This window comes from Notothenia rossii (assembly GCF_949606895.1).
Source record: "Notothenia rossii genome assembly, chromosome: 6".
In the NCBI taxonomy this organism is placed as follows: domain Eukaryota; kingdom Metazoa; phylum Chordata; class Actinopteri; order Perciformes; family Nototheniidae; genus Notothenia; species Notothenia rossii.
Window position 1 is genome coordinate 52,722,412 of NC_136909.1, and position 22,651 is coordinate 52,745,062.

The following is a 22,651-nucleotide window of genomic DNA, read 5'->3' on the forward strand; positions in this document are numbered from 1 at the left end:
ATTTCCGCCACTTGAAACAAATAAAATCCCCATGAAAAGTCATGAGATAAAGTCATAATTATGAGATAAGAAAGTTGAAATTGAGATAAAAAGTCATAATGAGATAAAAAGTCTTTATGAGATAAAAAGTCATAATGAGATAAAAAGTCATAATGAGATAAGAAAGTCAAAATAATGAGATAAAAAGTCATCATGAGATAAAAGGTCATAATTAGGAGATAAGAAAGTCGAAATAATGAGATAAAAAGTCATAATGAGATAAAAAAAGTCATGAGATAAAGTCATAATTATGAGATAAAAAGTCATAATTATGAGGTAAGAAGTGCGCATGCTCTGCAGTGGCGCTGTCTTCAAAGGTCCCTTCATCACCTTGCTGCTCTCCATCATGCAAACGCAGTGTTTCCCCTAGGATGGAGTCATAGCAGCGGTGCTAAGGCAAGTGGGCCCAGCATAATGTGAGCGTGGAGTGCGTGGAATTTTTTTGCGCGTGCGAAGTGCGCCCCGCCAATTTCTTTCTATGTGTCAGCACAAGAAAGGCTCTTGAGGCCTAGTACCTGGGCCGGTTCTAGACAATTTGCTGCCCTAGGTGAGATTTTAGCCGACATTTTATATGTAAAGAATAAATGAAAAATCTCTACAAAAGACAAATACACTGCAAAAACAGAAACTTATTGACATAGGTAATAGACGTCAAAATGGCTTCAAATGTATTCAGTATTGTATAAACATGTTTGAATTGGGGGGTGGACATCACATCCTCTAAGGGGGTCCGGGGGTATGCTCCCCCGGGAAGATTTTATTTTGAAAATTTTACAGTAAAATGCTTCAATCTGGTGCACTTTGAGCACATAATTACTAGAGACCTGGGGCCGTATTCACAAAGGATTTTAGGGCTAAAAGTAGCACCTAAGTCTGGGAGAGCTTAAAAGTCCTCGAGAGGACTCCTAACTCAATAAGACCTATTCACAAAGAATCTGAAAATGGCTGAGAGACGAAATGTTTTGGAGACAATGGAAGACTGTGAATTGATCAAGAGATATAGGCTAAATCGTGAGGGTATCAAACTTGTTGTGGAATTAGTGCGGGATGCAATAACATCCCCGACTAACAGGAATAACCCGATTAGTCCGGAAATAAAATGTTTGGCAACACTACGATATTTAGCAACAGGGAAAATGCAACTTTGCAATGCCAACGATTTAGGAATATCGCAACCATCAGTCAGCCGTGCCATAAACCAAACCATCAACGCGCTCTCTAGACCACATATCATCCAACAGTTTATCCGGTTTCCTTTGGACAATCAACAACTACACAGAATCAAAGCCAACTTCATGGCAATGCAGTTATGCCCGGTGTGGTCGGTGCTATTGACGGGACGCACATAAAAATAATTGCGCCATCAAAAGATGAGGACGTGTTCGTCAATAGAAAGAAAATACATTCTATCAACACGAAGATTGTTTTCATTCATCATGATAGGGGGGCTTTAACGGCGGTATGGGCTGTTATTGAAAGTGTTTAAGTGCTGGAAATATGCTCATTGGATAATAGTTTGCAGGGTGCTTTTGATTGCCTCCTCGATTTAATGCAATTTACGTATTTTTATTGTTTGCTCTCTCTCTTTAACGTGCATATACAACGTCATTATGGTGGTCTGCACAAACTTGTCATCATGCGTGTATTCTGCTAACTGCAATGTCCATAACTATTTGATAGGAATACATTTCTAGCCTAGGCTATTTCCTTGTTTTTCGGTGATTTAGTGGGCTCGTTTGTGGGATGTTGCGGATGAGTTTCACCGAGACCGCCTACTCTGAACAACCAATCACCGTACTGACCGCTTCTAAACTCATGCACGAGAATCGACGTCATCCATAGCAACGGCGCGTCACTCTTAGTTCACTCTTAGTGATTTATCCTTAGTATGAGTAGGTCTCAGCGGCTTTGTGAATAACTTTTAAGAAAAAACTCCTACGTAAAATGTTTTAGCGCGAGTTAGGAGCACTCCTAGCGGTAAGATAAAATGCTTTGTGAATACGGCCCCTGATCTAGGGGGTACAACTCTAAAACGCCCATATGAAAAAGATCGGTTTACATTTTAATAATCAAATAAGTATGTGAACATAACCAATAACCTACCATAGCCAATAACAAATAAATGTAGCTTATTTTATTTTTGTTGTTCATTCATATCTTATTTTACCTAGTTAACATTTATTTATTTATGCATATTTTTGTATCTCTCCAACTTTAAACGATATTTTTGGTTTACTGTCCTATAGTATACATTGGAATGATTTCAAACCCGTTTTCATTTATCCTAATAATTATAAAGGAGTGCCTTGGAAATATGTGTTTACATAATTTGTGGTCAAAACGTTTGAGACCCACTGAGATAACTTAGACTAAAATTAACTATCTAAATACTCAGAGAGTCCTTTACCTCACTGAGCCTCTCAGTCTGACAGGAGAGCTCTCCTCCACCCTGGTTGTAGAAACATCTACTTCTTATATCCGTTAGCGCAGCTAGCACCAGATTCTAATAACAACAGCGCCGGTACTGGTGCGCCCTCTCCCTTGCTCGCTCTCTCGCTACCACGCTCGCACTTTGGCTGTGAGCTGCGGGCGCCTGATAAGCCAACATCCCCCACTTTCATCACTTACAGGTCCCACCGTACAGGGCAAATTAAACGTGTAACCGGAATGAAAAGGATGTTACATTTACTTAATTATGAATGTTGTTACATCTAGGCCGAACATTTGGATGAGCGCCAACGGTCAAAAATGTTTTTTCCCTCCCAGAGCAGCGCCCCCCGGATCTGGCGCCCTGGGCGACTGCCTGTGTATTATGCCAGAAATTGGCCCTGCCTAGTACATACAGTGGCAATGTCTCAAGATTTAGCAAAAATACACCTTACACCATACAGTAACACAAATACTACAAATCCACATTACAAACAATCAAAAATGAAAAAGGGTCGCCACTTATTATTATTTTAAGAAAAAAAAAAAAAGGTAAAAAAAAAAAGTATTATTGTTTTCATTTTTTTTGGTACCTTGCTGGCGCCCCCTAGCAGCGGCGCTCATATTTCAGCAGCGGCGCTGCGCCGCCACTATTTGTATATAGGGGAAACACCGAAACGGCATCTAGTCCTAAATAAGGTAACTATTACAGGTGACTTTTGTAAATGTTAGATGTTACATATAGCCTATATTGCAGCTAAACTACAACAATGCAGTTCATAGCTTTGACATTACCTATTATGAACTATAATATATATGCCTATAGTTTTGTGGTAACGTTCCCCGGCTAGAGTTAGGCTAGCAACTCACAGCAGCAGTGTGCCTACCTACACTATTGTCATTAGTGGCGTGAACAAGTGCACTGCAAGTGCATGCGCACTTCTTATCTCATAATTATGACTTTTTATCATTATTTCGACTTTCTTATCTCATAATTATGACTTTTTATCTCATTATTTCGACTTTTTATCATCATTATGACTTTTTATCTCATTATGACTTTTTATCTCATAATTTCGACTTTTTTATCTAATGACTTTTTATCTCGTAATTTCGACTTTCTTATCTCATAATTATGACTTTTTATCTCACATCTTCTCTCTCTTCTCTTGACCTTCGGTATATGATGATGACGCCCCATAAATATAATTGACGTAGAGCTGTTGAGGGCAGGACCATTAACCTTTATCTGAAGTCTGCTGCTCTGAGCATGTCAGTTGGAGTTATGACATCATCGTGTTCCATGACACAGGTGTTTATATTTGAGCTAACGAGGTGTGCAGAGATCAGAGGTTTCCATTGTTCTGAATGAGCGAAAAACCTCTTACATGTGAACGTTTTGTGGAAGAACCGTAACAGATGTGACATTTCAAAACGTGAAGCATGTCAAGGAAGTTGAGTATCTGAAGTATAATTTGTGTACTTTCGGTTAATAATGTGGCCTTTTTGGCAGTTTAACTAAAGGACGGCTGCTACCGTGAGGAAATATCAGCCTGAAACTAGAAAATGCATTTCCTGCAGAAAATGTGTGCGAATGCTGTAAACTGTGAACATTTATGGCTGAATTTAGCTGAAAAAGCTGAATATGTTATTAGCTGAATGGTAGCTGCTTTTAGCTACAAAAATGCAGAAAAAGCTTAATATTTAAAAGAAAAGGTTTTTAAAAAAGGTATAAACAACAACATGTATAGCCTTGATGTCCTGAAATAGCTGAATAATTTAGTTGAATGGTTTCTGCAGCTGAAGGAGTTAAATTGTGTGTGTGTGTGTGTGTGTGTGTGTGTGTGTGTGTGTGTGTGTGTGTGTGTGTGTGTGTGTGTGTGTGTGTGTGTGTGTGTGTGTGTGTGTGTGTGTGTGTGTGTGTGTGTGTGTGTGTGTGTGTGTGTGTGTGTGTGTGTGTGTGTGTGTGTGTGTGTGTGTGTGTGTGTGTGTGTGTGTGTGTGTGTGTGTGTGTGTGTGTGTGTGTGTGTGTGTGTACACATTGTCAGTTCAGACAACGACTGAAAATAAGATCCTCATTCTCCACAGAACACAAAGCATTTTTAAGGCACCACATGGCCTCAAATTCTCCCACATTTTTTGTCAAGCAAAAGTAACCGTAGTCCGCTTTCAGTCTTGCTTTAACCATCCGCTTCAAAATCGAAACTGCATCGGTATCCAATGATTCCGCAACTTTATTCCTCCTGCTGAGGTAGATGGCCATTTTAGCCTGCCCCAACAAAAAATTCAAAAGCTGACTTTTGCACTTTTGCTTCTGACTGTACCTACAACCCAAAATGAACATTGTGTTAGAAAAAACCACATTAAACAAAATCAATATCTGAGAAAAGGACAAAGGAGTCGACCACATTCCGTAAAACAATGAAAAATGGTTTCCCTCTGTACACAGAAAGGACAGGCGTCAGACACTGTAGGGTTGATAACTGAAACAAACGCATTTACAGCTACCGCAGCGTGGAGAATCCTCCACTGGAGGTCCCCACCCCTCTTAGTCAGCGGAGGCTTGTAGAGCGCTCTCCGCTCAGGCCTCTGATTCTCAGTCAGGCCCAGATGGGCTCTCCACCGGGTGTCCACTCGCTCCTGGAGTCTGCTCTGATTCAGCACCTTTGTCACCAAATAATAAAATGTTTTGTTGGACATGGTGCTAAACTTAAAATCAGTAACATTGTCCAACTTTAACAAAAATCCCTCACAACTGAGTTCAGGAAAACATTGCATCTCTGGAAAAGAGTCATTGTCATTTGGAGACTTCAGTCCGTTACAGTGAGCAGCGATCAGCGCCAGCTCTGATTGGCTGAGCTGCTGTTTCCAGCTCTGCAGCAGGAGGCTGACCACCCGGACTGACCTGAGGCTCAGACGTGAGGACAGGCCTGCAGCGTTGTCCAGACGGAGGCCACACACCTCCACCACCTGGCCCTGCGTGAGGATCCTTTCCTCACAGAGTCTCTGTTGTAGAGAAGGTCCTACCCCACACACAAACCGAAATCCACGGACCACCGGCTCTCTGAGGAGCCAGAACAGTGAGCCACAGCACTCTGGTCTCTCTTTTTTGAGTAGTCCCCGCACCTTGAAGAGACCTCCATAGAAACCCGAGAGATTGTTGAGGCGTAATCCTTTTTAGGTCCATTAGGAACAGCGACTCAGCCAGACCCAGCCCACCACAGCGTTCCAATAAGGCCCGAGCTACGGGTCTCCAGACCAGGTCAGCAGGTCCAGTCAGGAGCCTCTGGACGAACCGGAGCCTGAAAGCAGCCCCTCTGCTTGCCAGGTGAACCAGGCCATGTCCCCCCTCCTCCTTTGGCAGGAACAGGACGCTCTGAGGGACCCAGTGCATGCGGTCCCAGAAGAACATTGAAAGTGTACTGTAGGCAAAGCTGCTTGATCTTCACTTTACCTACATCCCACCATTGCTGAAGAGAATTGTACTCACTCTAAGATAAACAGTAATTTTCCCAAAATAATTTAAAAACATTTTTAAAATGGTTGTCAGCCAACAGAGAAGCATTAAAGTGCCAATATGCACTATTACACTTGACATGATTAATAAAAACTGAGACTTGTACGAGGGAATGGTTAGAGATTCCCACTGGACTGATGGAGCAGCTTCTGCTTACATTAATGTGATGATTAAAAACATAGACACGATCCAGCCTAGTTAGAGACAACAGGTTATCCCTGGAGTGCACCCACGTGTACTGCCGCTGGCCCGGGTGGAAGTGCCTCCAAACATCACACATCTCAAAGCTTTCTGTTAATCTTATTAAGGCACTCTTCGAGGCAGCATGCGGTTCCTGGTGGTTCCTATCCAGCACAGGGTTCTCTGTGCAGTTGAAGTCACCCCCCAGGAACAGATAGTGAGGAGTATCACAGGTGCTAAGAGTGTGTTTCAGTTTCTCAAAAAACAAAAGCCTCTCTGCGCCCACACTGGGAGCACAAATATTTATGAAACATATTTTAACTTTTTCAAATTCAGCATTTATTTTGAGCAAGTGTCCTGGGATGACCTCATCGACCGAACAGGAGAAGGGTGTAAAGCCCCTCGCAAAGAGAATGGCAACCCCTCTACTATTGCTGCGCTTATGGCTGAAGAAGCCCTCCCCCCCCATTCCCTCCTCCAGTCACTCTCGTTCTCAGCAGTACTGTGAGTTTCCTGGAGAAACGTCACATTTAAACTCTTGTTTCCTAATAAAGTAAATAAAAGTGCTCTCTTAGCATCCCCTCGAGCACCGTTAGTGTTTAAAGAGCCCATCTTTATGTCACTCATTATGAAATTATAGTTGCATCCTAACAAAATCAACAATCTGGCTGAAGAAAAATAAATAAATAAAAATAAAACCAAGATGTACTTATTAATCTTTCTTTGCAGTTTCCTCTCTAATCCTCTGAAGTATCTTCTTTAACCAAGCCTTCTCTGGGCCGCTGAAGAAAGGTTCCCCTAAGGCTTCTTTGCGCCGCATGAGAACCCTGGCAGAATTGTGAAAGATCTGCAAATCAGTAAAAAAATAATCTAATTTCACCCCCCTCCACCCCTTAGTTTCCGCCAGAAAGGATCTGATCCTCTGGAAAGAGTACTCTTCTCCCTTTGCTACCTCAACGATGTCAAAGAATGACTCACTGTCACTGTCCTCTGAGTCCTCTGAGACTCCCTCTGGCTGAGAGGAGGAACACAGCAACTCCTTCTTTGACACCTTCCCTTTTTGAGCCACACTTCCTTTGCTCACTTGTTTGTTTTTCCTTTTAACAGGTAACCTTAGCAAATCCTCATCCATTACCACATCCTCTAGAACAGACTCAGCACTCTGGCTGCAGTGTGATCACTATCTGCTTTCTGTGTGACCTGAGTGTCTGTGTGTGTGATACTGTGTGTACCGGCTGCCTGTGTGCTTCCCACGCGTGAAACTGTTGGCTCTGCCACGGACCGACTGACCCGCGGTTCCACCACCGGAGTTTCCGCCGCGGGCGCGGGCCCGGCCGTGGACAAAGCAACCGGCAGCGGCTCCGCAGCGGGCGCGGACCCCAGCACTGGCGGCCCGGCCGTGGACAAAAGGACCTGCATCGGCTCCGCTGCGGGCGCGGGCCCGGACCCCAGCACCGGCGGCCCGGACCCCAGCACCGGCGGCCCGGCCGTGGACAAGGCAACCGGTAGCGGCTCTGCCGCGGACACCACGGGGCGCGGTCACCCGCCCTCTCCGGGCACGCTGCGGATCAGGTGTCCTGCCGCTCCACAACCATAACATCTCAAAATGTCAGACGTAACATGGACAGTATACAAAAAAAAAAAAAAAAAAATCATCAATTTTAAACTTGAGACTCAGATTAAGTTCCCCTTCTTCAGGACCATAAGCACCTGTGAGAGAGAGAGAGAGAGAGAGAGAGAGAGAGAGAGAGAGAGAGAGAGAGAGAGAGAGAGAGAGAGAGAGAGAGAGAGAGAGAGAGAGAGAGAGAGAGAGAGGAGAGAGAGAGAGAGAGAGAGAGAGAGAGAGAGAGAGAGAGAGAGAGAGAGAGAGAGAGAGAGAGAGAGAGAGAGAGAGAGAGAGAGAGAGAGAGAGAGAGAGAGAGAGAGAGAGAGAGAGAGATTACAAACACCTGTGTGTGTAAACCCAGAGATCAAAGGTTTCCATGGTGTCTGCTCTGATTGGATGATGTCACTCACGTGTGTGTGTGATCTGCCCAGCAACACCATGACAACCAACTGCAGCACTGAGTCCCATAAGAATGCATTGGGGATTATATCTGACAATTTTGCCACCTGTTCAAAAACTATGGGTCTTATAAAAAAAATTACCAGACCGTGAGCATCAGGGAACCCCAATGAACTGAAATATGTTTGTTTTTTTGGGGTTTGTGTGTAAAATGTGGATATGGGAGCAGTTTGTCTAAAGCAGTGGTCACCAACCTTTTAAGCCCAAGATCACCGACCTCGGCCTATGTGAAAGGCGAGATCTACCTATTGCAGAATTGAGTGAAAAAGACGGCCCAGACAATGCTTCCAATTTGAGGCCTTTTATATACAGTGATGCAAATTAGTCGCTTTTCGGCGCCTCCCGCTTTTTTAACGCTGCTTTGGGTGACTTGTGTAATTCGTGGAGAACCGAAGAGTTTTTGTTTTGGGGGGGGGGGTCCGTCAGTCTGTCCGTTAGTCCGTCCGACTGACGGACAACTTCTCACTTCAAAAAAGAAGAAGAAATCTAGATCGCAAAATAATTAAACAAGCGAGTGCCTGTTTTTCCTGGCCAAGGACAGGTTCCTTGAACACAACACGAGCGTAACGTGTCTTCACGTGGTTATTTCTCGTCTGAAAGGAGTGTAGACTAGACTGGAGTGCTTACGGAGAGCACCGGAACGCTGCTCCAGCTCTTCAAATATTGCAGTACCCATAAGGAGCCGTACATGCCGCGGTGTTTGCGTGGCTGTGTCTTTAGTTGTAAGCACAGTGGCGATTTGTTATTAGCATCTGGTTAGCTAGCTGAGCTAACGAATTTAAAGAGCTTTTCTAGAACCAGGTGGAAGAGAGCTCTCTCCTGAGAGGCTCAAATAACCTCAGCTCAGTGAGGTTAAGGCACACCTTGATATGATCATTGTTATTAATGAGACATTAGAGATGAAATGAAAAACGGGTATAAAATACTATATGACAGTAACAAAAAAGTTGTTAAAAATAACAAGAATAGAGTTTAAAAGGGGAGTGATTTGTAAAATATCCAAAAAGAAAAATCTGCTTACAGTTCTGTTTCAAATGGGTGTTGAAAGATGTACCCATAGATCTCCTCATGTTGCTCTCAAAGTGCACCAGATTGATGCTTTTAACTTCCATATTTAAAAAAATATATTCCCAGGGGAGCATGCCCCCAGACCCCCCTAGAGGAGGTTAGGTCCCCCCCACTTAAATCATGTTCACATGGATACTAAATACATTTGCACACATCTTGTGTCTATATCTTTCTGTTTTGGTGGTCATGCCACACTGTGCACATGCATGCGCAAATCATGGCAAGATATCTGGATTAAGAGGTTGCTTTTTCTTTGCACAGCATGAAAGAAAGGCCAAATGAATTGGCTGTGATTTTAGTTTTTTTAAGCAGAGGTTGAGTTCAATAATTTGTACGGCCCTCGGAGGATGTTGTAAACATTGAAAGGAAAAAGGTTCCCCACCCCTGCTGTAAATAATAATAAAATACCCTTGATTTATAACTTAACATCTCTGTCTCCTATTGATCTGAGTGTATTATAAAGAATAGCCAGTTAATTGAAGCATTTTTGCACAGGCCTTTGTCAGATGGTATATTACGCTCTTTTTTTTCCTGCTTCGAATAGTTCTCTCTTTTTTCACCATACCTGTGTTTGCATCACTGTATATAGGCTGATTGCATCTGAATTACTGTTACAATGAAGGCTCCATAATCAGCTCACGGCATATAGGCAGGGGTAAAGTGCTATTGTGGGGCGGACCTCACCTCCTCAAGGGGGGTCTGGGGGGATGCTGTTGGAATGCTGTATCAGCATTCCCACTAAATTAAACTGCAAAGTATTCAGCTGAAGCCACATCTTTTTCAACTTCGCCACAGCATTTGTCATATAGGGCAGGCAGTGCAGATCTGGTGAAATGATGCTGAGATGGCACTAACAATGTCTCCTGCTATGGAGAACACCCTCTCGCTAGGGACAGAGGTAGCAGATACAGCCAGATAGCGCTTTGCTAACATGGCAACATAAGGATATTTGGCGTTTGTAATAGCTTTGGCTCGGTCTGAACTTTTTGCGAGTGGTGGAGGCCTAAATGCTAGTGGGAGTTGGGTTTGCTCGTCAGTCTTTTTTCTTTTGGTACCGGTGATATTCACGTTCGGGTGATGCCTTTTCAAATGAGTGTGCAAATTTGATGTATTGCCAGCCGCGTAACCAATTGTAGTTGAACAATGCCGACAAACAGCTTTGGTTCGGTCCACCTGTCTTTGTCCGTCATCCTTGTACGTAACTGTGAAACCAAAACGTTCCCAAACCGGACACTTCAATGATGCTGGAGGATTTTCAAGCTCAACTTTATCTGCGTTTGACATTTCGACAGTTCCTCAAATTACTGACTAAATTTGAACGCATCCCTGTGACCAGCTCTCATAGTATGCCTCTCGTCCAATGAAATCACTTGGTCGCTCTGACGCGTTGAACCCAATGTGAGCAAATGAATCTGAATGCTGAAACGCAGCACCTGAGATTACTTCCAAAAAGTTGTTCACGTTCTCAATTTAAGTTTAACGTTTACCGAATAATTTCGGTACGGGTACGTATTCCGTTACACCCCTAGAAGCCAATTTTAAAATGAATAAACAAAAGCCTGTTTGAGACTCCTCAGTGCACACAAAAACGTAACTTGGAGAAATAAATATATACAGATATATTATTGAAAACCACCTCGAATATGTTGTCTTAATATTATGAAATGTATTCTCATAAATGATGCGGTAAGCAGAAGGACAGAATTACGTCTAAACCAGGGGTCTGCAACCTTTTTGAACAAAAGCCAGTTTGCCCCCTTTTCAACCAATTTTTTTTTTTGTCGGAGCTGCAAAACATATTTGATAGCTTGATAGCTTATAAGTTGTATATATTGTTACATCATACACAAAAACTACAGTTTTTTGCATTTATTATTTATTACATTATAGAAAACTGTTAACCTCTAATAATAAACAAATAACTCTTATAAGGAGAATAAAAAAAATACACAGGCCTACTTTAAAATAAATCAACACAGCACTTGGGGAGTCCTCTGCACATTTGAAGAAAATGAATATAATTTAAAATGGGCCCACTTTGAAATAAATAAAACATATAGCTGCACCCTAAAAATAGTTAACTGATTGAATTATGATTGAAGATCGTCAGCTGTCTTCCTCTTTCCTGTTTTTCCTCCAATACTTAAAGACTGCAGCACCTTTGACAACTTCTCTCCAAATATACCGGTAAGCCAGCATTGTTTGCTGTGAAAACATATAACTCTGTCCACGCAGAATTAAACCCTCTGTGTTCCTCCGATACTTTTATTTTTCTTTGATTTATCCTTACTTCGCTCATCGAACCGGGGGTCAGGTTATTTGCCTGCAAGGAAAGGCGCTGGTGCCGGACTTCAGCAGGATATGACGCATATTTTAGTTGACCTAATTAAAACCGTTAAAATTAATAATAATTATGTGTCACAGTATCACCTCAAAATACCAGATACGAAACATTTTCAACCGTGCAAAAATATATAAATAGTCCTACAAATATTTTTATTTTATTTCCTTCTTATTGTTGTCTAAGCTCAAGGGAGCCAGAGTAGAGGGCTTAAAGAGCTGCATGCAGGTTGCCGACCCCTGGTCTAAACTGAGGCCGTTTTGCATTTCTATAGGTTGTATAGATACAAGCATGGTTTATACTATCATGTTTTATGCCGTTTGCTAAGACTTAATAAGTCGCTCATAAAACACAGGAGATATGGAAACTAAGACACCATATATTTGGTAGATTTGGCAGCTGATATAACACAACACATTTGTGTTATTTCATTTAACTGGTGGATAGAGTTGCTGCGGGGAGGTTGAGACGCACAGGCTGCAGTGGAGACACTGCGCACAGCTGATTGACAGCTGGAAAACAAACCACCAAATAAAAAAAACAAACATGAATTGACTCCACTCCTTCTTCATGCAGTCAGTCTGAATACATATTAATACTGGGCATTTGTTTGACTATTTATAGGTTACGTGAAGCCCGCAAAAGCTGCGCCGCATTTCGAGTTGATTGCGATTTATAAAGGGAAACGGGCGTAGGACGTGTGTGCGGCACGTCCTACAGATGTAGCGATTCATTTCAGACAGTTTGAAACGCGAGGGCCGTGATTGGTACGTGATCTGCCCTCGCTCAAGGGAAAACCTCCAGCTTGACTTAAGACCGCCCCCGTGATAGATAAATGTAATTATAATGAAGCCAGCTGCAATGGATCATTGATCCACTAGGGGGTGCAGTGGGGTTCCACACTGGAGCTCATGTGAAATAAAGTCAGATACAGTACGCTGGTTGTACAGCGGAACTTTGTTAAGATCCATATGTCACGGATATCATACTCTGTGCTAAATAAGAGACATGTAATCATTTACAAAACATCACCATGTTGTTATTTAACAAAATAATGTTGTTTAGTCGAAAAAAACGAACGGGAGGAAATGCAGCCCGGCTCTTGATTTTTAATTCTAATTTAATCATCTTCTTCACCACGATCATTTATGTTTATGTTCGCCGAATTGACATGAAATCACTGACACATATGAATATACTGTATTCAACTTCATTAAAACGTTATTAACGTGCCTAAACTCAGTAATTCACAAAAAATATTTATATTTTAATGGAGCCTCGTCGGCAGATCCAGGATCCCAAAGCGTGGCGGAGGGATCCTGATCTGCATGACGGGTGCTATTTTCCCCATAAGGAAGAAGTCGCTGCAAATTATCCCGCTTATTACATGGCCACATTCTCAACAAAGTAACGACATGACTCCCAATATTAATTGAAATGCTTTTATGGATTTAGAAAATGTTTTTATTGATTTAAAAAATAGTTTTATTGATTTTAAGTTGACATGCATCGGCTAAGAAAAATAGTCCGTTGTTACCGTTTTTTAAACAGTCTGAATGAAACGGCAGCTCTCAGCTGTGTATTTACACAACTAATGGCCCATCAACCACAGCTCTCTCCCCTCTCTTAGAGTCACATCTAATAGAAATATATAAAAGCATTTATTTTAAATTGTGTAGCAGTCAGTTTATAATTTTGGCAGCACTGTTGAGCATTTTGAAAATGTATTTTCATGCCTCTGTGCAAGGCTTAGTCTTTCTATCTTTATAGCCACATGGTGTTAAGTAACTAAGTTCATAAACTCAACAAGTACTATACTTGGGCACAATTTTGAGATACTTGTACTTTATTTAAGTATTTCAATGTTTTGCTACTTTGTTATTCTACCCCACTACAGTTCAGAGGTACATGGTGTACTTCTACTCCACTACATGTATTTAATACCTTTAGTTACTTTACAGATGTGGATGAATGATGTGAAATATAATCAAGTGTTAAATCAGACTTTAGTTCCACCTGGAGTAAATCCACAAGCTACCCTGCAGTATACAAAGTCATTCAAACTAGCTGCACCTTTACCAGCTTTGAGAACACTTTCATGATCAATCATTATAAAACATATCATATATATTATTCTGAAATGGACCAATCTGCTCAATGACTACTTTTACTGTCGCTACTTTCACTATATTTTGATGAGAATACTTTTCTACTTTTACTTGAGGAACATTTTGAATGCAGGACTTTTACTGTAACAGAGTATTCCTACACTCTGGTACTTCTACTTTTACTCAAGTACAAGATCTGAGTACTTCTACTTTTACTCAAGTACAAGATCTGAGTACTTCTCCTTTTACTCAAGTACAAGATCTGTGTGCTTCTACTTTTACTCAAGTACAAGACCTGAGTGCTTCTACTTTTACTCAAGTACAAGACCTGAGTGCTTCTACTTTTACTCAAGTACAAGATCTGAGTACTTCTACTTTTACTCAAGTACAATATATATATACTTATACCACCTCTGTTTATAGCCTATGAAAAAAGAAATTAGAAATAGAAGGCTAAAGCTAACGTTAGCAGATAGTGACAATGTATGCTAGCTAGCTAGCTCAACGATTCCTTAAATAATATTGCCACAGAAAAACTTTTTAGTTCACATCACGCTCTGCCGCTCCGACAGGGATCTCTGCTCTGAACACCTGAACGGCCCATTCTAACAGCTGTTCACCAGCGGTCCAGTCTGTGCCACAGTGACTCCGGACGCGCAGTTAATATTAACGAAGGCACCCGTAGGTAATGTAACTGCTGAAGCTAGACCATCATCTCGGAGCAGCAGAGCCTTATTATACATCCACCATGAGCAGAGCCGACAGGCAGGAAGACTCGAGCACACAGCTCGCACTTCATTATAATAAAAAAAGAACACCATGCGTGTCATGCACATAACAGCTCACGGCCACAGATTACTCCGGGTCCCAGACCCCCCCATACCCCAAAAATATTTTTATTGCAGATCTACATGAATCACACAAACGACCTATTTTGGATTCAAAACGGCGAATTTCGCCGAAAGGTGACAAGTTTGCATCACTGAACATAGACAGAGCACAAAAGAAACATAACATCTGAAACGATGTAACAACATAATACACTTGTGGGGATGCAGCTTGGGATGTGAGGAGTGAGGGACACGGCTTAGAACGGGCGTGTCGCCTGGCAGGACAGGAGAGTGTGTGCACCAGTCTGCCTTGATCTATGAATTCATGTCCGTGACACTCACTGCTGCCCACAGCTGTTTTATAGAAGGAAAACCTCCTTCACTTCATGAAAGTGTTTTAACCACACACACCTCTACACACACATGACGGGTGTTATTTTCCCCATAAGGAACAAGTCGCTGCAAATTATCCCGCTTATTACATGGCCACATTCTCAACAAAGTAACGAAATGACTCCCAATATTAATTTAAATGCTTTTATGGATTTAGAAAATGTTTTTATTGATTTAAAAAATAGTTGTATTGATTTAAATTGACATGCATCGGCTAAGAAAAATAGTCCGTTACCGTTTTTTAAACAGTCTGAATGAAACGGCAGCTCTCAGCTGTGTATTTACACAACTAATGGCCCATCAGCCACAGCTCTCTCCCCCCTTCCCCCCCTGATCTTTCTTCTCCAGCAGCTAAATTAACTGTAGGTTACTCTGAGTGACAAGCTTACAGTTAGACACAACACTGTCATTGCAAGTGACCCTCAGTTAGTTGACTTTTATGTTCAACTGCTAAATTCGTTACTGATAAAAAAGGGCTTCTACTGTACCTAATTATCTTAACACTAGAACCGCCAGAGGTTTTTGTATAGGCCTACCTAAACCTGTCAAATCCCGCTATTAGAATGCAATTTTTAACAACATAGGGTGCTACATAACACACTTTCAGGAAAATTCACAGACTGGGAGATTTTAATATTTTATTGAAAAAAAGTCACATTGCACACACACAACACACATCACACAAATTGACCCGATTGGCGGTTCTAGTGTTAAATAAACTCACTAATGAAACCAGTTCAATACGCATTATTCTTATTCTTATCATTCTTTATGAGCGCAGAAGTAGTCTTAAAATCAGATCTGTTTTTTAAATGAAATCTGACGGCAGGCAGTTAGCTCTGATCAACTATGATAAATGCGCCAAACCTAATCTGGCCATTCAGCCACAGAGGTCTCTCTATACAAATCAAACTGTAGACGGTGTGAAAGCACCTATTGTTTTAAATAATGGTCGGAATGTGACCTGTGAGCCTTCTGAATTACCGTGGGACAGCACATTCTAAACTAAAATGTTCAATCAATAAAGTAACATCTTATCTTAATATCTTCATATTAATAATAATAATAAATCATACAGTATGTGTCCGAAAGGGAGCAGGAGGAAGCAAACGTAAAAATATACAAAAAATATACTGCATATTAAAGCAAACGATTGTAAAGTTAAAAGTATGAGCATAACAAATAAAGAAGTGTAATGTAAACATTTACATTATAATTATGATTATTTAATATATAAAGACTATATATTATTGAATTACAAGATTAGATATACTTTAGTTGATCTAAAAATATTTATGTGTTCAAATGCTCTTCAAAACACAACTGAAAGTCCATGAAACGTGTCTTTCTGTATTTGTGAATGAAGCGCCATCTCCTGGTTAAAACCTGAAATTGAAAATCTGGCAACGCCCTCTTGGAAAATAGTGGGAGGGCTTGACATTCCTCAATACTGGTCTTAGGCAGGTCGTAGGCAGGAAGCTGTAAGCTGGAGTCTGAAATTCGGTGCTACATCTGTACGCCGGTTTCCCTTTTATAAATCCGGTACACAGTGTTTTATAAATCGGAAAATGTCTGCGTATTTATTTGCTTTGTCCTACGTAAGCAACCTTCCCACATGAATCCTTCGCAAGGCTTTATAAATGAGGCCCCTGGTCTGATATTAAGAGAAAGGTTTCTTATCGCATTCAAATAAAATGCCATCTTAGCTTTCCCAATCGTCAAGTTTTTTCATATTAGTTTTATATTGTATTTGTATGGACTGTGGTGTGGAAGAGGGCTGTTAATGACAGCAAAACATGTTGCCATATGTTATTTTTCAGTTGGGATAGACAATTTGAAGTGCTTTTAATCATATGGAAATCACTGACTTGTATAACTTGCATCCACATTTCACGGTATTCTGTGTTTTTAGTTTGAAATTCCTGGGAAAAATCTGTTTTTCACTCACTTCAATTTCTGGATATCCTTTGACTAAAGTTATTTTTTACCTTTCCTCACAGTGACTATTTATTTAAGCTGCTCCTGATTGGTGACTCTGGTGTTGGAAAGTCTTGCCTTCTTCTTCGATTTGCAGTAAGTTTCACCAAAATGCCACAAACTTTTTTTTGTTTTTAAAAAAATGCATTTTCCATTTATAGTCTTACAGTATTTTAAAAAATGCATTTACTATATGCTACTGTCGAAAGCTGTTTTCAGTTTGACAACAATATATAAAAAGAGGACAGTGTGCAGAATTCAGGAGGCTGTAATGTTATATTCATAACTATGTTTTCATCTTTGTATAATTACCTGAAACTGGTCTTGTCATATCTTCATATATAAATGTACATAAGGATGGGGGCCTTTCCAGTTCTCCATGGTTCACTGCCATGTTTCTTTATAGAGGGGCATTTTGTGTTTTACATTACCTTAAGGCCACCATAGTTGTGACAGGCTTGTAAAACATGGATAACTGAATCTGTTGCAACTGTAACTCTAGTTGTCTCCCTGTCCTACACACTGTCCCTTTAACTGTGATTCTCATTAACGTAATAAGAGTAATTGATATGATGATGTGCAAACTAAAACATGAACTTGCCCTTAAGTAGTTCGTCCACTGTGTATCCTGCTGCTCTTTCACTTTATCCACACCTTGGCCACTTATTTGAGTGTGTGTGTATGTGTTGGGGCTGCACCATATCAGAAAACATGCAATAACATTGTTTAAATATTGCAAGTGATATCGTCATAGCAATATTCAACAAACACTTAAAGAGCCTGTGACACGAGTTTCCCCCATCATCCAGGCCCATCAATTTGAGTAAATATTGTCCCCTTGAAAACCGTTACTGAACTGATTTTGGATATTTGTACTTTGATAACCATTAATCTGCCCTTCAATGTTGACAATTTTCTGGATCTTCTCGGGGATTCTTCAAGTCCCGCCAAATGATGTGTGACGTCATTGCGTGCACATAACATTCTGTATAAAAGAAAAGTAGCCTACAAAAAACAAACAAATAAAACACATCCTATAGGCTACATAGAGGATGCAATCAGGAGCTGCTTTGTAGGCCTATTATTTTATACGAGCGCGTCTCCTGGCATTCTTCTGCGCAAAGTCCTGTATAACAGTCTTTAAATCTATACTGCGCGCGCGTCGGCTCTCAATACTAAGGACTGAACCCAGACAGTCTCTCTTGCGACATTGTGCTCCTCAAATATGTCTTTTATTAATTTAAGTTTTGAGAAAGATCTCTCAGCACTGGCAACAGTCACGGGTATTGTTAAAAACAATTTCAGTGCTGTGGCATAATCGGGGATACTTGGCAAATTGGACTGATTTTCAATTAGCAGGGTTTGTGCAAGGTCTTTGATTGTTCCACTCTCAATTTTCGCGCAGCACTTCCCAAGTAGTATCCCCTTTCTCTCCATCGATTCGAGAATTTCTCTCTCTAGACCTGCAGCAGTTTGGTCTGTGACTGCATGGAAGCCCAAAAAACTTTTGTTTATTTTCACCTCTGTAGGGTTTCCATTTTCATCATTTGCTATAGTAACATATCTGAACACTTGACTCAGTTGGTCTACTTTTGAAATGTCCTGGGTAGTATCCATTATAATCGAGTAGAATTCTGCATTCTGTATGTCTGTAATGATTGTGTCCTGCACTTTTTTCGATAGCAATGAAATTATTTCGTTTTGAGTTTGAGGACTTAGTTAGTGCACCTTCTTTTTGCTTTCAATAAGCCTTTGCAGAACTGGATCATAACGCGCCATAAGTTCTATGGTAGATAAGAAATTACCATTATCTATATCACCTATTTTGTCTCTGTGACCCCGGAAAGCAGAGTTGCGAGAGGCCAGTGTTAGTGCAACATCAGTTATTCTGGTTAGGACCTCGGTCCAAAACCCCACCTCTCTCTTAAACTCAGATGATATTTGCGCATCAATGGTCAGATTATTTTTCCACGTATCATACACGACACATGCTGCCAAATGAGAGCGAGAGAATTTGTGTTCCTTAATCTTTTTAGAGAGACCCTGCCAATCATTTATTCCTATTCTCCACGCTTGGTGGAGGTGATGGGCAGACGGTCTGTCACCGAACAGCCAGCACTGCTCACAGTACACCCGGTCCATAGATGGCGAGTAACATAGCCACTTGTGCGGAATTCTACATCCAATTTTAGATGTTTTGTTATAGAACTCTTTTGAAAAGCACCTTCCCTTCCCATCCCTTTTGAATGGCCCTTCAGGCTTGCATGGCCCGTTATTCAGAATGTACCGTTTAACATCATCGTCTTCTAAATCTACAGGGAATTTCGCCCTATCAGTAGGGTATTCAGTCACAGAGTTGTCGCTGGCCAACGTGTCCCTAGGGTGGGTGGGAGCTGCTGTCACTGTCGGGGCACGGCTAGCTGGCTGGGCAACCTTGGCTATGTCTGAACTGGCCTCGGAGGGGGCACAGCTGACTTCTTGCTGACCTGCAAAAATGAACGGATTAGATTCCAATTCCAATGTAACCTGTAGCATACTCTTACTGGTTATGGCGAATAAAACTTTCTATTATTCTAACGTCTAACCTGTCTCGAAGCGGAAGCCACGACTAGCTGGCTCGGCTGTAACGGGGCTGCTGGGCTGTCTGCCTGGACTCGGAGCTGGGGGCCGGGGGCCGGGGGGGGTTGCTAGCGGTCTATCTGCAGTAACGTTAGAGTCTACGTCTACCTTTGCTGCCTGCCGGAACAATGACGTTATTGTAGGTAGTTTTGCCCTCTCCTGTTCGGCTTTCGCTCTCATTTTGCTTTTCTGAGCACCGCTTGGGTAGTGGCGCTTCGTTTTTCATGTTTACCGGCAACGCAACTAATTAACGTTATTTATATGAGCAATGCTTCCCGCTTTGTTTTGAACGCTGCCCAGCCTGCCAATGAACATTAGTTATCAGCCGGCTAGCCCTATCGCAGGTCAGCAAATAATTATAATGATACACTGTTGTACTACTACAGGCAGCGTACACATGACGGGGACGGGGTGCCTAGCAACATAGCAGGGAGGGGGGGGCCCCCGCCCTCTGCGCCCTGTTACCGCTTTACGAAATCTAAAAGGATAGCCTACAGTGGGGGCGGGGCCCCCTAAGGTCCGGGGCTCCCCCGCACTGCGGGGGGTGCGGGGGCCTCCGCTACGCCACTGCATGTAGTGTAATCAACTTGAGTTTACAACTACAAAAATAATCGATTTGTTTTTATATCACATCCGACTGGAGGAAATTCAGCAGCTCTCACTACCGATTTTTAATCCTAATTTAATCATCATCTTCACCACGATCATTTATGTTTATGTTCGCCGAATTGACATGAAAGCACTGACAAATATGAATATACTGTAGTCAACTTCATTAAAACGTTATTAACGTGCCTAAACTCAGTAATTCACAATTTCTACGCATGACAACACACTTTGTCCGTGTTTGGCTCTCTCGCCGCACAGTGAAGCGTTCCCGCATTGACGTCACTTCCGGCTTCCCCCAAAACCTCAAAATGAGTCGAAGGAATTTCCCCGCGATGTTCCAAATTATTGATATTTATCGGAACGGTATCGCACCTTCTTTTTTAAACTAACGGTTCGAGATGACTAGTAGTCCAATATTTCATTGCACAACAGTTGTTGGGATGCTGTCACAGGCTCTTTAAATATATATTGTTTCTGCTTTGGGTTCACACCATAGACTGTGTATATAAATGGACGTCAGTCAGAGTTGCTGAGAAGTCCTTAGTAGGTGGAGTCGGCCGCCGCCGTCTTGACAGTGATGTCGGAGTCTAACTGCAGCACGCTCCAGCCTGATCCAATTAAGGGCAAAGAGGCGGAGCCGAGGCGGCATAAGATAAGTCCGATATTTAAATGAAGAATACTCCACCAGGCACCAACACAACAAACGCGTCCGAGTTCAAGTTGTGTTCCCCGGATCAGCCTCGCATCTGAGCCCCTGTAGCATCCTGGAGCTAACAGAGCTAACAGAGCTAGTAGAGGGACAGAAAGCTAGAAGCAGCAGTCACCGTAGAGACCTGTCCTTCAAAGTGACCACGCCCTAATTTATGCAAAAACTTTAAGACCTAATATAACTAAAAGGGGTGCGTTATAAAAAAATTCACTCTCCAATTCATTGTCATGAAGGTTGATTCTAACTATATCCAGAATAACTTGTATCGCATCCAGGGGTAGAAACATGTTTATTTCTGCTGTAAAGTTGGGCATTTTAGCATGGGGGTCTATGGAAATTGATATTTTCTGCAGCCTGCTTCTACCGGCCAATAGATGAACTGCAGTTTGTGGCACTTCCTTATGGGCTTCCCGGCTCTGCCCCAGAGTTTTCCGCTTGGTTCACACAAATCACGTAGTGATAAGCCTATGCAGAAAAAAATGAAATGAATTATTTACATTCCAACAACATGATTTTATTGTTTATTACTTTATGATCACTAAGACAAAACGACAACCATTTCTGGTACTATAAACAGAAAGATACATACTTCCTGGATTATTGAAATACATCTATAAATATATCTGAAAACAAGAGAAATTATTTCATTTTAAACAAATGTGACTTGAATACAACTGAAAGTTGTTGGGGCAGGGTTGGACTGGCCAGCTGTTCTAAATAATCACAGAATAGTCGGCACGCATTAATTTATGTCATTTAAGTTGCACACTCACAGAGGACGAAAGCGCTAAAAACATGTAGTTCTTATTTGTCAGGTATATCCGATAATATCATGATTTAGGATTCAGCATTGTCACACGTCTGCTGCTCGCTGTGTTACCTTGTGTTGTGCTGCCTGAGCAAACCGGAACCTCAATCCTTTTTTTTTTTTAGGAAAAACAATATTTGCAGTTCACCTAAGGGGCCATACAGACAGGTTTTTGTACTTGCTCAAGTCCACTGTTGTCATTGTACACGCACAAATTGTTCAGATCACAACCAGGGTGACCGGACGTCTCCTTCATCAGAAAATATCCGAGCATCTGTGGCCTGTACTACGAAGCAGGATTTGCGGTTAGAGAGGTAACTTCAGGATTAACTCTGGGTTAGAGAGGTAACTTCAGGGTTAACTCTGGGTTTCCGGTCCTATGACGCTGGTTCACTTCTTACCGGGGTAGATCTCCATGGTAACTTATGCTAAACACGTAGTAGTAGTAGTAGTAGTAGTAGTAGTAGTAGTAGTACCTTTTATTTATCCAGGAAAATCAATTGAGAACAAATACTTATTTACAATGATGACCTGACAGGAGGCAAAGGCTTTCTGAGAGGATGGGGTTTGGGAGAAAAATAAATAAAAAAACAGACTCCGGGCACTACAGAACCCAGGAGACAACACAAACACATGGAGCCAAGGAGCAGGTTAGGTTGCAGGCTAAGAGCTGAACTCAGTGAAAGCATTGCCTGCTGACCAATCAGAGCTCAGTGTGCAGAGTTTAAAACGATCAAGTCATATTACAGGAGAAAGGAAATGCAGAAAAGCTATCGTTGCAGGAAAGACGGCCGGCAAAAATCACCGACTGTGTGAACGTGAACATTTAATAGAATATCACCACCCATCTTCAGAGCAATCTGACTATTATAACATTAGCATTAAGAACGCTTACTTAAATATCTGCCACAACATAAGTAACCGGATCAGAGTAACATTAAGTAGCCTACAGTCCGCGGCA

General features: G+C 41.6%; 1 protein-coding gene across 2 annotated transcripts in view; it reads left to right on the top strand.

Moving 5' to 3' along the window:
- The window catches only part of LOC307043167 (ras-related protein ORAB-1-like), a 35,058-nt gene that overhangs the window by 1,398 nt on the left and 11,009 nt on the right, over positions 1–22,651 (top strand). For both annotated transcript variants that reach the window (XM_079687452.1, XM_079687451.1), the window contains exon 2: positions 16,969–17,041. In XM_079687452.1, coding sequence (XP_079543578.1) covers positions 16,969–17,041 — 73 coding nt within the window. The remainder of the gene's footprint in view (positions 1–16,968; positions 17,042–22,651) is intronic.